The 15,790-nt window shown below is 56.4% G+C and overlaps 3 protein-coding genes across 4 annotated transcripts in view; 1 reads left to right on the top strand and 2 right to left on the bottom strand.

Moving 5' to 3' along the window:
• Positions 1-216, bottom strand: part of S100A14 (S100 calcium binding protein A14) — a 1,572-nt gene extending 1,356 nt beyond the window's left edge. Inside the window, exon 1 of the mRNA XM_025040852.1 lies at positions 187-216. Coding sequence (XP_024896620.1) covers positions 187-216 — 30 coding nt within the window. The remainder of the gene's footprint in view (positions 1-186) is intronic.
• A 3,568-nt stretch (positions 217-3,784) lies between these two features.
• On the bottom strand, positions 3,785-9,956 carry S100A13 (S100 calcium binding protein A13). 2 transcript variants are annotated; one of them, XM_006923594.3, is made up of 3 exons: positions 9,836-9,956; positions 8,718-8,905; positions 3,785-3,988 (listed from the first exon to the last, which is right to left on the bottom strand). In XM_006923594.3, the coding sequence occupies exons 2-3, from the start codon at positions 8,868-8,870 to the stop codon at positions 3,848-3,850; spliced, it is 294 nt and encodes a 97-aa protein (XP_006923656.1). In that variant the 5' UTR covers positions 8,871-8,905; positions 9,836-9,956; the 3' UTR covers positions 3,785-3,847. The 2 variants fall into 2 exon arrangements, with proteins under 2 accessions (XP_006923656.1, XP_006923657.1); XM_006923595.3 differs by lacking the exon at positions 9,836-9,956 and adding an exon at positions 9,305-9,443.
• A 1,140-nt stretch (positions 9,957-11,096) lies between these two features.
• S100A1 (S100 calcium binding protein A1) lies at positions 11,097-15,151 on the top strand. The gene is made up of 3 exons (XM_006923593.2): positions 11,097-11,597; positions 13,492-13,644; positions 14,823-15,151. Exons 2-3 carry the CDS (start codon positions 13,504-13,506, stop codon positions 14,964-14,966), a joined length of 285 nt encoding a protein of 94 aa, XP_006923655.1. The 5' UTR covers positions 11,097-11,597; positions 13,492-13,503; the 3' UTR covers positions 14,967-15,151.
• Positions 15,152-15,790: the final 639 nt, after the last annotated feature.

Genomic DNA, 15,790 nt, shown 5'->3' with positions numbered 1-15,790 from the left:
GGAGGGCTCCGTCTGCATCACCCTGTGTGGGCACCGGAAAGGGGGTCTGGGTCTCATACACAGGGTCTGGCGGGCGGGCAGACCAAGGTCAAGGGGAGGGGGTGGAGTCGATGGGAGACACAGACCCTCAGGCGGAGGAGAGGGGACTGTGGGAATGGAAAGGCAGGCCAGGAATGATGGGCCCACCTCGGCGTTGGCTGACCGACACTGTCCCATGGTGCCCGGGGCGCTGGGTCCTTTGGTGAGCACTGTGTCTTCCTACAGCCCGCCCTGGAGCAGCCGATGGCTCATGATCTGCGCAGAGGGGTGGGGGCCGGGTGGGGGGCAGCTCAGCGTTTCTTTCTCAACTGCCTCCTTTGACTCCACCCCAGACATCCAGGCCTCATCCAGGGGTCAGGGCCAGCTCCACACGGGACCCCATCCCAACCTAGGCTCCCGGAGCGAAGGTCACAACCCCCAGGCCACCCCATTTAAAGGGAACCCCTTGGGCCTCACCTTAGATTCACTCCCTCCTCCTCCAGCCACCCATTCTGCTTCACGCACACACACAGCAGCCTTCAGGGCCTGGGCCCCGCCGGCCCTGACCCTCGCAGACTAGGGCAGGATAGGCAAAGTGTGCCCTCTGGACGGGAGGGGGCACCCCGTTTGGGTGAAAAGCCCTGGATCTCTCCTTACCTGCTGGCAGCCGCTGAGACAGGACAGGACGAGCCAGCTCACCTGAGCTCAGCTCTTATACCTGGGGGAAGGGAGGGGAGGCAGGGGGCTGGGCCTCTTCCCCAAGCCACCCCTGCTATTGCAGCCTCCTGGGAGGTGAGCCAGCTGCGAGGGCCCCACCTTTCATTGGCCGGAGCTCCAGAGCCTGCCCCCACCCCGCCGCGAAGAGGGAGCCAAGGAGGGCCGGTCTGGGATGCCCCTGGCATCCAAGGAAGAGAGAGGGGAAGCGGGGTGGGCAAGGGAGAGAGGGAGGGCTTAGGAACACTGCAGGGTCAAGCCCGGGCCGAAAGGCCTGGGGAATTGCAGGGCAGGAAGTGGAGGGGCCCTGAGCCATAACCAGAAAGAAGCTGATCAAGGCAGGGTTTGTGGCACAGAGGGCATGAGGGACATGTGGGCTGAGAGAGGTCCCCAGGGACCTCTCTGTCCTTTGATGGGTCACACGTGCACGCACACCCCTCCCACCAGGGCCAGTTTGGATAGTGACCGCCAAGCCTGCCCAGATCCTAGACCGCAGCCGCCTCAGTCCTGATGGGACCGGTGAATGAGGGAGCAAGGAGCCCGCGAAGGGCCGCGTGGTGCGAGACCCAGCTGGGTCCCTCGGCCGGCGTGCACATGTGCTGCACGTGTGTGAGGCTCAGCTGCGTTTCCGGCAGGAAATGACCTCTCCAAATGACCTCTCCAAACTGGTCAGGCTGCCTGCTCCTCCCTCCCTCAGAGCCCTGCACTGTCCCTAACTTGGCCACTCCACAGCGGCACGCACGCACACACGCACGACTCAGGACCCGGGGTGACACCCCAGGGAGCAGGTCCAGGGCCTGAGCCCGACCCCAGTGACCCTGACGGGGAGGAGGAGGAAGGCAGAATGGGGCGGTCAGGGCACGGAAGGAGCGGGGCGCAGAGCCTACGGTCCTGGACTCCTCCTTCTAAACTCTGCGGTCAGAGGACCCCTGCTGTATAAACTAGCGCACACGGGGTCACTTCACAGTGGGGCAGGAGCCGCCCCCCCTGAAGGACCACCCTTTGGGTCTTACTGGAGCAGCACTGTATTTGCAGTGACAACTGTTTGCAGATAAGAAAGTAGCGTGTCCATCAGACTGAAAACTAAAGACATTCCTTGGAATTAGCGTCACCACGTCCGCTTCGTGCACTTACAGAAACTCATTCCTTAGCTCATCAAAACGCCTCCCTTTCTCTCCACCTGTCATTGTCCCCTTTCTCTTCCTCACAAACACCCCTCACCTTCACCTCCTAATCAGACCACTAACTGGGGTTCGGCCTGAACCGGTGCTTCCAGAATGCTCTTCTTCTGGATCTCAAAGAAACGCTTGCCGCCTCTGACTCTGGCCCTTTACTTTTAGGTGACCACTCCCAGGGCGCCCCTCTCAGTCTCCTTCTAGGGCTCCCCCGTACATGCGACCTCAATAAGAGGCATCCGTAAGTGTCTCCGTGGAGGACTTCCCAAGAGTGTCTCATTCAGAGAGTTCCTCGGAGGGGTCTGAATCTGGGGGCTTCTCCAAAGCGCCCCAGCCTGAGGTCCCCCTGCGGCATCCCATCTGGGGCACTGAGATGGAAGGTCTCAGTCTAGGACCCTTTCATGGTGTGAGGTGGGTGCTTGTCTCAGCCCAAGTGTCCCTCTGGACGAATGCCTCCCCCAATGGACAGCTGATGGCATTCGGCGACAGCTCCCGGAAGGCCACGCTCACGGGGCTGCCCCGCCCCTGCTCCCTCTGGTGGCAGGCAGTACAAGCCACGCGCCCCTCCAGCCGAGGGCCGGGAGAGCAGCCCCCACCCCCAGCACGCCCGAGTTTCCCTGCCTGCAGCAGCTCCGCCGCCCCCACCCCCCACCACCCCGGCCCTCGACCCAGAATCTCCCGCTTCGCCCCTGCTCGGGAGCGGGGGAAGGGCGGGAGGAGGGCCCAGGGTTCCCAGGCACCCATCGGGGACAGAAGATGACAGTTCATCAGAGGTTTCGGAATTTCCACCCAGTCCCACCTCTAATTGTCTTTGCGACTTAAACTCTCTAAAATCTGTTTCCTCCTCTTTAATACTGGACTTAAAAATGGAACCTACCTCAAAGGGTCGTAATTAACTGAGTAATTAACTGAGAAATTAACTAAGATAACGCAGGAAAAGGTTTAGCACGGTGCCAGGCGCAAAGCAAGCCCTCAACACATGCTCGCTGCCGTCACTGACATCCAGTGGCCCAGACCCCAGTGGCGCGGAGACGGAGCCCTGAGCCCCGGCAGGCATCGGGTGGGACCTGAATCACCTCACCTGCCCGGAGATCTGTCTCTACCTTTCCTAGATTCATTCGTCAATCATTTATTTTGTCAACAAAAGAATATCCAGACTAAGGAAAAAGTCTTAGGAGAGTTGATCGGAGTCAAACCGATGACAGATGTCGAGAAGCAAAACCTCGATGTTGAGAAAACGGCAGTTTCACGGCTTATTTTATAGTTAGCATCACAGGAGGAGACGGAGCGGGTCACGTGAAACCCTTTGGTGGTGCATTAAGGGGGTGAGGGAAAGCTGGGGGGGGTCTTTGGGGCGGGATGGAAAGCAAAACGGAGGGACACACACTTCTCCTACTCTGGTGGGTGCAGGCCAGGTGACGTTTACACAGAGAGATGGTCCGGGGACCGGAGGACAGTGAGGGGCTCTGTGCTCAGGTGGGAGGTTGTGCCCAGTGAGACGACTCTGACCTTTCGAAGGTCTGTTATAAAGGCTGACTTTCGTCGAGGAGGCCACAGGCCTAGGATGGGACCACCTGTCATGACCCGCAGTTAGTTTGGGATTTTCGTGTTCGGGCCGCCCATGTGGTGACTCTCGGTCTCCGAGTCTGTAGGGCCCGCCGGACCGGCCTCCCCGAGCTCGTCAGGTTCAGTCCCGGCCCCTTTTTCATCTGCCATGTATTGAGTGCCTACCCCACACGAGGTCTGGTGTCGGATGCTGAGGAACATTCAACGATGAGTGACCGTCCCGGCCCTCGAGGAGCGTGTGATTTGGGGACACTTCCCCAGCCCCTAGTCTCAAGAGGAGAAATCAGGGTAGGGTGTGAATCAGAAACATGCGTGTTTCAAGGAGGAGCTTTATTTGGGCTCTGCCCGGTCCGCCCTGCCCCAGCCAGCTGGCTTTACTTCCTCTGGGTCTCCAAGATCTTCCCCTGGATCTCCCTGGCCAGCTCCCCAATCAGTTTCCAGTACTCGTTGAACTCGACCTCTGCGTCCTGATTCACATCTAAGCTCTTCATCTTGTCATCTAAGGAGCCCGCATCCTGAGGAGACACCGAAGGGAAAGGCGAGGTGAGAAAGACGGGCTCTTAAGAGCGGGAGCGGGGAGGGTCCGCCAGTCGCCGGTCCCCTCCCGAGACGGCACGTGGACCTGCCCCCACACCTTCGGGACAAGGCTGCAACCCCAAGCAGTGCGGCCGGCCGTGGTGCCCGACGCCACGGGGTGGCAGCACAGGCGGTGGGGGACCCGATTCGGAGTGTTTGCCGGGGTGCGGATACTCCCCACGTGGCGATTACGAACCACAAACGCCACTGACCGCAGAGCCGGAGGGAGATGCACACGACGGCCCTCGCTTGCAGGTGCAGGTGGCCTCCCACACACTATTGCGCCCACTGCCACCTGTGGGACACTCGGGGAGCCCTCGTAGGCACGGACCCACTTTGACCACCCTCGGAGCCGTCTCAGGCCACCCTCGCCCGTCACAGAAAGCAGGTCACAGCGCTTGGCCGCTCATTTGCATAACCCTGGTGTCGTCTCGTTTTCTCCCGTTGGGACACCAGCCTGGTAGATCAGGGGAATGGCACAGACACGTGCTATTCGGTTTTCTAGGGGCCCCTTGACAAAGTCTCTCACGACAAGCCTGCGAAATCAAAGGATGCTATAACTGGACATCACGAGCCGAGGATTTGCTGCTAGACAAATACCCACACCCCAAAAGATGACTGTTGAACAGTGCATTGAAGTCAGACAAGGAAGGGTGTCTCTGGCAAAGCTCGCCGCTAAACGTTCGAATTGACATTTGGATGAAGGCAGAGAAGACTTGCCTGTCTATACAGATGGCACAAAAAGCTAATTCACAGAAGAGCAAAAGAACTTTTTTAAAAACCACAATCACGCTTCGTTGTAGAATACTATGAGCATTGCCGGGGGGGAGCACCGACGCCCGGTGGCAGGGAGAGAAGACTTACGATTAGTCCAGAGAAAGAAATAAAAGGTATAAACATTAGGAAAGAGGCCAATTCATCTCTTATTGTATTAGCAATTATATCATTGTATATCCAGGGAAAAGAAGAAGAAGAATGATAATAGCTACCATTTCAACAAGCGTAAGCGCTAATAGTGCTGACCGTTCTAAGCATTATGCTAAGCACATCACATGCTCTACTTCATTTAATCTTCATAATCTGCTGGAGTGAAAGGCTCCACCAGCACAGGGACCTTATCTGCCTTGTCCATCGCCGCACCCCAAAGCCTCGGACAGCATCAGGACGGGACGGAGTAGGCGCTCAGTAAATACTGACTGAATAAACGCGAGACCCATCCAGCAGCAGAGATATTATTATGCGTCCCTTTCAGATGAGAAATCCAGGCTCTCAATGGTTAAATAACTAACCAGAGAAATGATTTAGTGTCTGGTGACAATATTAACTCAAGAAAAAAACAATATCTTTTAGGAATATGAATGTTAATCAGTTAGAAACTGTAATAAAAACGATCCCATTTAAAACAGTAAAAAAGAAAATAAAGCACTTAGCCACAAATGTAGAAATAATTACGCTTCTGCGAAGAAACTGAAGGATACATGCGACATTGTGTCATTCGGATGACCAAGATATAATTCTCGCATTTGTGGCCTTTCTCTGCAGTTCAGACTCACAGATCCCAAAACCTTCAGAATTCTCTAAATGTTCAGAGTGCTGTGAACTATTTTTTGTTATGGAAATGAGGTGAACCACCCGTGTTGGAAACTGGGTCGCAAACCACATATTTAATATAAAAGAAAACTTGAATAAATAGAAAAACACACCTTTTTTTTCTTTAGAGAGAGAGAAAGGCTTACTAGTGTAAAGATGTCAATCTTCCCTAAAAGGTATTTACATAATTTCAATTAACAATCTACAGGATTCTTTTTAACATGATTAAACGTTACTAAAATTCTTGAAAAATAAACATGTGACATCCACCAGTAAAATTCTGAAAAATAAGAATAATGAGAGCCAACCAACTCTACAGGTATTAAAGGATATTAAAAAACTACAGTAAATGAGATTGTTACTAAATAAAAAATAAACGGATCCAAAATACACATGGGAATTGAATAAATAATCAAGGTAGTATTTCACATGAGTAGGAAAATTTTCATAATGAAACGAAGTCTGTGTTGTCGGGTTGTTTTTTCTTATATATATATGTTAAATTAGGGAAAATCTTTTAAGCATAGCATAAAACACAGAAGCCATTCAGGAAAAGTTTGAGAATTGGACGACCTAAAAAGTTTTTATATTCTGCATGGCAAAACCACCAAAAGCGAAGACAACAGACAAAAGGCCAATTAGGGAGAAATATTTGCAGCTCACGTAGTAGACAATAGCATCTTCATTCTATGAAGAGCTACAATGAATCAATAGGAAACAGAAAACCTCTTTGATAAGCACACGAGCAATTCACAGAAAATGCAATATTCATGCCCATCGAAAATATTTTCGATGTTCTGTTTCACTCAGAATTAAGAAACGGTACAAATCAGAACAAGTACCATTTTCACATAGCAGACTAGACAGCAATTGAAAGCCTGGTAAGACCCAGTTTCGGCGAAGATGAGGGAAAACAGGCATATTCACGTGAACCGCCTGTTGCCACAAAATCTGCCACAATCTCATCGGGCGGCAAACCGGTGATATCTGTAAAACTAAGAATATTCATGCTTTTTGACCTATTGTTTCTACTCCCAGGCATTCACCCTGCGTAGATATCTTCTCTCAGGTTTGAATGTTTGTGAAAGGCAGGGAACGGACGTAAACTCCATCAGCAGAGGATCAGCTACATATGTTTCTGTTACGCTATATCAAAGACAGTTCATCTTTTTTTTTTTTTTTAATGGGAAAAGATCCTCTATGCACTGCAATGGGGAGCAGAGTTGGCACCCCAAAATATGCCTTTCTGGGGATATTGATTATTTTCAGCTGGTTATTTTTTAAGAAACAAAAGAGTAAGGAAAATCTTTGACCTCCCCCTGGATGCCTAAAAGAATTTAGATGGAGGACCTGCTCCCGGAAGGAGCTGTCCTCGCGGGTCACCACAGTTGAATACGAACTCGTGTGACAGACAGGGAGGAGCCTGGCGAGGCCCCGTCAGGTAAACGTGCTCTCTGTGCCCTGCTGCTAAGGACGGCCCAGCGAACACTCACGGACCAACCATTCGCTCTTCATCTCCATGGGAACCGCCTCCCAGCCCTCTGAAGTCCCAAACCACACCCCCCACCTTCTCCTTGGCTCAAGACGGCACAGGAGCCTCAACTGCCCCATCCGTCCTTGGGTCTCATAGTCTTAACGGAACCCCCGTGTGCACCCACGTCATAAGTTTGGTTATTTTCTCCTGTTAATCTATCTCAGGTCAATCTGATGACCACTCGAGCCTGAAGAACTTAGGAAGGCAGGAGGAAAATTCCTTTTTACTCCCCGCAGAGGAATGGAATCAGAATAACAAGCGGAAGATAGGAAAAGGAGGCTTGACATTGAGATTTCGGGAGCGGTGCGTTATTTGCGGGTCTTTCGTTTGTTTTTTTTTTGTTCGTTCGTTTCTTTTCTCATATTCCGCTCCCCCATCTTGACTGGAAAGTCTCGAATGAATCGTGCATTATTTGGGTTACGACGAGATCCGTGAACAGAGGGGTGGAAGGCGGAGACCCAGAGGGACGGACTCTTTGGGAGGAAGAAGTCAGTTCGAGGAGCTGAAAGGCCCCGGCGCTGGCTGAGCTGTCTGTGTGGATACCGAAGGTGACGAAGTAGCAGCGATGGGAAGAAAAACAGAAAGTCAGGGGCCGAAGGGCTGTGAGGAGGGCAGAAAAGCACCGCAGGAGGAAGGAAGAACTAAGACGGGGAAACCGCGACGGGAAGCAGAGGCCGCGTCCCGCATCCGCGAGGCCAGAGGAAGCGGGGTCCGGACCCGGAGCCGGTCGCCAGTTGACGAGGCTGCAGGGACGGCCGCGCCTTCGGGACAGAGCCCCGGTTTCCCGGGACGAGAGGAAGGGAGGAGTCTGGGAGGCCTAAGGATGGAGGGGAGTTTGCAGATGATGGACTATGAGTTTCAGAGACTCGTTTGGGTTGTTTGATTTTTTTTTTTTTATGCATCTTCGCACATTTTCCTGTGCCTGTGAATTTTCAGAAAGGATGTAAAAGACACTGTTAGCATCCTGGGGCGATGTGTCCACCTACAGAGGATGAGCCTTAAATCCCTACTCGGCCCTGTGGCAGACGCATCCCCGAGAGGACCCCCAGAGAGGGCGGGAAGTAACCACAGATCTCTGACAGCCCCACGAATTTGGCCGCGTGTAGTTTTGTTTTGGTTTTTTTTGACAAACGCCTTCCCACAGCTGGGCCTCAGTTTCCACGTGTGTGAAGTGGGGCTCGTGGGCCGTGTTTTCTCTTGGTCCCCTCTGGCTCTGATGGTCTATGAGCCTCCTGGGAGCCAGCTCCGGGTCCGGCCCTCTGCTGGGCAAATCAGACCAGAGAGGCACAGAGCAGACACGAGAAGCCAACAGCATTGTCCGATAACACACATTCCTTCACACAGATGGTGTTACCTAGTTACACACACACGCACGCACATACACCAGGTAGGAACACCCAGGACCACTCACACGTGCCATCACCCACGTCCTTCTCCACAACGCACCTGTGGTCACGTTACCGTGCCCAGCAATACCACGTCACGCACACAGTGTCCCACAGCCACCGTCTTCCAAAACCTCAGGCCCCCAGACCCCCACCGACCTTGAGCAGGTGAGGCAACTGCTGTGTGGCCAGGTCTTTAAACTCACTGACGCTGAGGCTGTCCTTCCAGACCTCTTTCCTGGCAAAGGAGAAGAATGTGTTGATCACCATGTCGATGGCCGCCTCCAGCTCGGTCAGCGGCTCCTCAGCCATCAGGCCCCCGGGGCTGGAGCGGACTCCTCACAGGGCTGAGCGGTGGGAGGAGGAAGCAGAGAGGGAGAGTCAGGGTTAGGCCGGATTATTCACTGAGGCCCCCTCACTGAGACTCCCTCAGCAGACCCCACACCTTCCCTGCCCTGGGGGCCACCTCGGGCCTCTGCCCAGGAGAGGCAGGGCGGGGAAGGAAGGAGGGGACAGATAGGTTCTCAGGGCAGGGAGCACCTCCGTGTGGGTGGGGGAAGGGGTGTTCATTCCAGGAACCCCTACTTCTCAAGACCTCACAGTCTGGGGATCTTCCTGGGACTTGGGGACCCCCATGTGGTGGCTCCTTGGTCTGTCCAGAGGGGCTTTGGGTCTGAGGGCCCTCTCGGGAGCCCTCTGTCTCCTGGCTCAGTGACAAGGACCCTTTCTTGGATTTGGAATCTCACCCAGCCTCGAAGGGTCAGGAGGATGTTTGTCTCCAAAGCTTGTTTGTATGGGGACCCAGTCTCCACCCCGCAGGCCTGAGCAGCTCCTCCCAGCACAGCAGAGCCGGTCAGCAGCGCCGGGTCTGGCCAATGCCCAGCGGTAGTCAGGGCTGGCTCTGTCTGGACAGACCCGGCCTCCCGGCGGCCCCTCCCCGTCCCCCGCACGGCCAGCTGGGCAGAGTGCTGGGCCCAGGACACTGCAGACTCCCGCCTCTGTCTCCCAGCGACAGAGGTCCTGGACGGGCCTCACCAACTGCCAGCACCCAGGAAGGGCTTGGTCCTGCCACACACAGCCCCGCGGGACAGGCTGGAGTCAGGGGCCATGCCAACTCAGCCTCCCTTTTCCGCCCCGTCCCCACGCCCCCGAGGACTGTGGCCTGATACTTCCCCACACGCACATCCTGAATCCCAGTCTGAGCTGCCTCTGGGGGAGGGACCTGGGATCCCAAGGAAGAAAAAGGCTCCCTCCAGAGTTAGGGGGACAAGACTCACCGGAGCGAGTCGCAGAGATGGGGTGCAGCAAGCGGAAGCCGCCGGGTTGAGGTTTATAGCCGCCTGGCAGGGAGGCCAGCGCCCTTCCCGAGCCCGGAGGTGTCAAGTTTCCTGGTCGATTCTGAAAAAAGGAGCCGCCCATCACGCCTGGCACCCCCCTCCCGCCCGGCACCCCCCTCCCGCCCGGCGCCCCCCTCCCGCCTGGCGCCCGGCCATCCGCCCTGAACTCCCGTTCCCCCCAGCCCAGCCCACGCGTGTCCTCGCTTGGTGGGGGGAGGACCTGCCTGGAGCTGCAGGGCCAGATCCCAATTCGGGGAGCCTCTGTCCCCGCCCCCCACGTCCACTCAGGCCTGCGTGTGCTGGCGCCCAGGTGACTGCGGGTTGAAGACCCAGCTGAGGGGGCTCAGGCTTGAGAGGCCTTGTCTAAGACACGGCGCACCTCAGCCGGGGACCCCGCAGCCCAAGACCCCTCAGCTGATCCCAGACTCAGACCCCCACAGACAGAGGGGGATCGGACTGGGGCCCCTGCCAATGTAAGAAACGTCCAAACCTGTAGAGAATTTTTATGAGTTTCTTTGAGCCAAACTGACCACAGCAGCCGGGAAAGCAAAATCTCAAAGACTGAGAGAAAATGCTCCGGGGCGGGGCACTGACCCGACTTGTTTCGTGCTGGAATCAGAGGAGGAGCCTGCGGGGGGCTGATCAGGAAGGCGGGAGAAAGCCGGGGGGTGCTCTGGTGCTCCGGGGGGGGGGCACTGACCCGACTTGTTTCCTGCTGGAATCAGAGGAGGAGCCTGCGGGGGGCTCAGGAAGGCGGGAGAAAGCCGGGGGGTGCTCTAGGGGAGGCGGGGGACAAAAAGCAAAACGGAGGGACACGCACTTCTCCTACGCCTGTGGGTGCAGGCTAGGTGACGTTTACACAGAGAGGTGGTCCCGGGGACCGGAGGACAGTGAGGGGCTCTGTGCTCGGGTGGGAGGTCATGCCCTGAGGGGTCTGGAGGAGGAGCCGAGTCTGACCTTTCCGAGGTCTGTTATCTTAGATGCAAAAAGAAGATGGGCAGACATTTTCGGTAAAGGCTGACCTTCCTCAAGGAGGCCACAGGCCTAGGACGGGACCACCTGTCATGACCCACAGTTAGTTAGGGATTTTCGATTTCAGGCCGCCCGTGTGGTGACTCTCAGGCTCTGAGTCTGTAGGACCCACCGGGCCAGCCTCCCCGAGCTTGTCAGGCTTTGAGTGTGACCCCTTTTTCATCCACACCCCCGTAGAGGAGGCCCAATGTTGAAAGCCCTCAGTGGGGTCCCACGCTGAAACCTCCAAGGATGACTCCTGAGACTGGATTATTCACTGGGGCCCCCTCGCTGAGACTCCCTCAGCAGACTCCACATCTTCCCTGCCCAGCTGGCCGCAAGGGGTACCAACCAGTATGGCAGGGAGGGGCTTCTTAGAGTCCTTCTCAGGCCCTTTCCCACCTCCCTCCTGGGCCCTGCCCGTTGGGGCCCAGCAGGCGGGGGAGGCGGCCGAGGCTGGAGAACAGGACACAGGGCAGCTTGTTCCAGCCCAGGAGACAGAGGGCGCCTCTGTCCACTCCTGGCCCCTCGCCCCGCCGGGTGTTTGTCTGTGAGGGGGTGGAGCCAGTGCGGAGGGGGTCGGCCGGGGGAGGCCGACAGAAGACAGGTCTCCACACACAGCTCTCGGAGCCACATTTGCAGCCTCGTCTGTCTGTCCAGAACCTGCTCCCACCTGAGGCCCAGGCTAACAGTGAGTACCCTGTCCCATCCTGCCCTGGCCAGCGTGGGGGAAAGGGGACTGCCTGGGCAGGACTCAAGGAGTGGGTGATGGCCCTGGTCTGCGATCTGGGGGAGACGGGGGGCCAGAAGGTGGTAAGAGGAGACAGGGGGAGCTCAGAGGGAAGTCTGGAAACTCAGTGCCTGAGGATGCCCGCGGGGAACCCAGCCTCCGAGCTTCCAGAAGACCAGACTCTCCCACCTCGGAGCCTTCAGCGCCCTGCCTGGGCTCCCCCATCTCCCAGGCGCTGCGTGGTGGGGGGCAGCCCTCGGCTCACTTCCAGTGGGGTGAGAATGACTGAGCAGATGGAACAGCTGCTTCTGTCCATCCCGCTCCAGCCTCAGCCTCCGCCACCCCACCCGGCCTTGCCAGGAGCTCGGGGCCCAGGGGAGTCTGGGGGTGGCAGAGCATGGACCACATGATGTCAGGAGCAGTGGGCGCTGGGGAATGGCACCCACTCCCCACGCGCCCTTTCTCCCCGTCCTCTTCCCGGCCCAGACGTCCAGACTCCTCCGCCCTCCCATTCTTCTCTCTGTTTTCCCACCCGCCCCCTCCCTGCCATGGTCCTCCCAGAACTGCCCCCGCATGAAGTGCCTGGCTGCTGGAGGCCTCCAGGCCACCTCCAGCTTCCCCTCTGGGACGGGGCCGGTAACCGAGCCACTGGCCTCCCTCCCGCACATGCCCCTTATCCCCTCCATCAGCCCGGCTTGGGTTCCATCTTCCCCATGTCTCTGTGACAACCACTTCTCATGTCCGGAGTTCAGGTGACACTCACAAGGGCCCCATTGAACGGCTGGGATATCATCTGATCGGGGCCTATTGTCCAGCCCCTCGGGCCTGGGGAAGGATGGAGACACCTGATCTAAGACACCTGAGCTGCCCCCTGAGGCCGTGGAGGGGCTGACTGTCCCAAGACCAAGGGGAAGAGGCCCCCTGGCATGGCGGTCCCCTCTCCTCGACAGACCCCTCCACTTTCTTCCTCCTCTCTCCCCACCCCTCGAACTCCGACTGACCCCCAACACATACCAGCCCCCTTCTCCCTCATGCCACTGTCCCCACATCGACCGGGCTGGGCCTGGGGGTGGGCGTGCCCGGCAGCGGGGTCGAGACCACACAGGCCTCCTCCCGCCCCTCCCTGGAAGCTCTGGGTCCCAGAGAAGGCTCAGACCACCCGTTGGAAGGGCCGATTCTGCAGAGAAGATAAAAGAAGCCAAAGTAGGGGAAATGGAGGTGTACCCCAGGGACTCCAAATTGCCACGTTCAGGAGGGAACAGAGCTGAAGGACCAAAAGAGACCCCCCAACGCACCCCCCATCTGCTGGCAGGAAGCTCGGAGGCCGTGAGACCCTCTAACCGTGAACCCTGGGCCACGCTCCCCATCAGGCCTAATGAGGGTGCCAGACTGACTCTGTGGGCAGCAGAGTCCAGGCTACAGGGAGGAGCCCGGCCCACCAGCCCCAACAGCAGAGCTTGGCTATGCTAGGCAGCAAGGTCCAGGGTAGAAATAGAGCCAGAGGAAGCCTGGCTGGGTCCTGCGACCACCCCTGCCTGCCTGCCACACCCTCCCCAGCATCTGCCCAAGCAGCCAGGAGACACTGCAGTCCACTGCAGGCCTCTAGAGCCAGGCCCCAAACCCTGACTCCCTCTGGCTGGGGTACGGATCGAGGGACACAGAGGACGGGTCTGGACTTAGACATCTAGGTCCCCTACATCATACAAGCCCAGGAAAAGGTCAGTCGTGCTGAGACTCCAGTCTCGCGGCTATTGGGGCTGGGGGGCCAGGGCCAGGTCTGAGGGGTCCCCTCGCCCCAAACCCAGGTATCCTGAGCATGCTCTCCCCGCTGACTTCCATGGTGGGGGGTGGGTAGGTGAGCTTCGCAATGGGATCCGAGCTGGAGACAGCGATGGAAACGCTCATCAACGTGTTCCACACCCACTCGGGCAAGGAGGGGGACAAGTACAAGCTGAGCAAGAAGGAGCTGAAGGAGCTCCTGCAGACCGAGCTCTCCGGCTTCCTCGACGTGAGCACGGGGCGGGGGACGGGGCGGAGCGGGCCGGGGCTGGGGCAACAGAGTGGGCGCCTCCCTGCCATCGCCCCTCCCCACCCAGCTCAGCCCAATCATCTTCCTCTCCCAGGCTTCTCTCCCCGGTTTTCCCAGGCTCCCCTGCTCCTCCCGGTTCAAGTCAAAGTACCAGGCCCTGCGTAGGTGCATCAGTAACAAGGCTTACAGCCCGGAAGGGAAAGACTGATGCTCGACAGTAAATCTAGAACACCAGGAAGCACACAGAGCCTAAACAGAGGGGCCAGAGAGGCTCACGGGAGAACGTGACCCTGACCGAAGTGGGACAGCTTCTCCATGGAAGTGGCACTTGAGCCATAGCTTTCCGATGGGGGACTATTAGGATAAATGTACGGATTTTAGGAGGAGGTATCTGCATGAGTCGAAGCACGGCAGAAAGGGCTCCGAGTAAAATGGCAGGACAGGTAAACGCTGTGCTTGCCACCTCCCAGGACCGCAGCGAAATTACCACTAAATTCTAGAACAATCGACCTCGAGAACTCTCTGAAGACTAGCTGGACAGAACTCCTGTAACTAAGGATATAAAGCAGAGGCCACGCCGAGGCTGAAAGAAAAAAAAATTAAAATTAAAAAAAAAAAGCACGGTAGGAAAAAGAATATAATGCACGCTCAGTAGTTTTGGCTGGAGTGAGGGATGGATGCAGAAGAGTAGGCTGAAGGAGAAGCCAGTAGAAAGTGCACAGGCTCTGAGGTTTTATTAGACCTGGGTTCAAATGCTGGTGCTGCTACTTTGTAGCTAATGATGTACATATCATTTAAACAGCAAGTGTCCATTTGTTTCTTCCCTAGAATGGGAATAATGAAACCCACTTCATGCTATTTGTTTGAATTAAATGAGACAATGCTTATAAAGCTCCTAGTGTAGTGCTTGTCCCACTGTGGGCACTCAACCTATGATAATTGATACGATCACTCTGCCTTGTTGAGGAGCTTATTCTGTAGGCGACAGACGGCCACAAGTGTTTGTCAGTTTTGAGGAGGGCAACGGATGAGTCTCATAATTATATATAGTGCTCCCTCTTGCGCATCTCTGCCTCCTCCCCAAACAACCACCCCCCCCTTGCCTCTAGCTCGGTGCTATCCATCTCTATGCAACTATCCATCTCCTCCCTTCACAGGCCCAGAAGGATGCAGATGCTGTGGACAAGGTGATGAAGGAGCTGGACGAGAACGGAGACGGGGAGGTGGACTTCCAGGAGTATGTGGTGCTGGTGGCGGCCCTCACCGTGGCCTGTAACAACTTCTTCTGGGAGAACAGTTGAGCAGATGGCCCCAGTGGGCAGCGCCCTTCCCCTTGGCCCTGCCATACCTGCCCCTATACCCGGCTTCACCCTCACCCCATTTTTCCCTCCGCATAGTCCCACCCTTGCCCACCTTCCAACAAGGGCGCAAGAGTAGTGGGCCAGGCCTGCAACTCGTCTTTCATTAAAGGCTCCTCTCTCGCCAGTCCCTGACTGTCTCTTTTGGGCTCTGGAACTGGGTGGGGAAGTGGTCGGGCTCAGGCCCAACCTGCCTTATGAGGCTGGATCTTATCTGGAGAGAGGTCAAGGGACCACCACCCCTTCCTGCGTGAGCAATGTTCAAGGCCCAGGACGGTAGGGGTTCAAGGCTCCAGCCGGAAGTGGAGGAGACATTAGCTTCTCAGCTGTAAAGGCAGAAGAATCATTTCCCCTCAACCTTCAAAGAATATTTAGAGGCTCTTCCGTGTGCTAGACATTGTGTAGGAACTGGGGACACAGCAGTGAACGAAACAAAGAGGACCCTCACCCTCACGCAGGTAGAGCCCAGTAAGGGCGCCAGACCATTAAACCCAGACATGAATTCCGGCAAGGACATCGAAAGGATCCTGACGCGCACGTATGGGGTGGAGGGATGGTCGACGATGTGTTCATTCGCTCATTCTTCAAACGTTTGGGCATTTTATCGTGTACCCAGGCACTCGAAAAAAATCCCATATACGTCTGCGTCAAAATCCACATGGTTGGCAGATGAAGAGGGAGGACACAGAAGGGGGAGCGGGGACTCGAAGGTCCCCGCCGAATTAGGATTTAACAATATTCAGGCCAAATCGGGGAGGGGCGTGAAG

Source organism: Pteropus alecto, unplaced genomic scaffold (assembly GCF_000325575.1).
Source record: "Pteropus alecto unplaced genomic scaffold, ASM32557v1 scaffold49, whole genome shotgun sequence".
Classification (NCBI taxonomy): Eukaryota; Metazoa; Chordata; class Mammalia; order Chiroptera; family Pteropodidae; genus Pteropus; species Pteropus alecto.
Note: the sequence above shows the minus strand (reverse complement) of the source record. Positions and strands in the feature narration are given on the sequence as shown.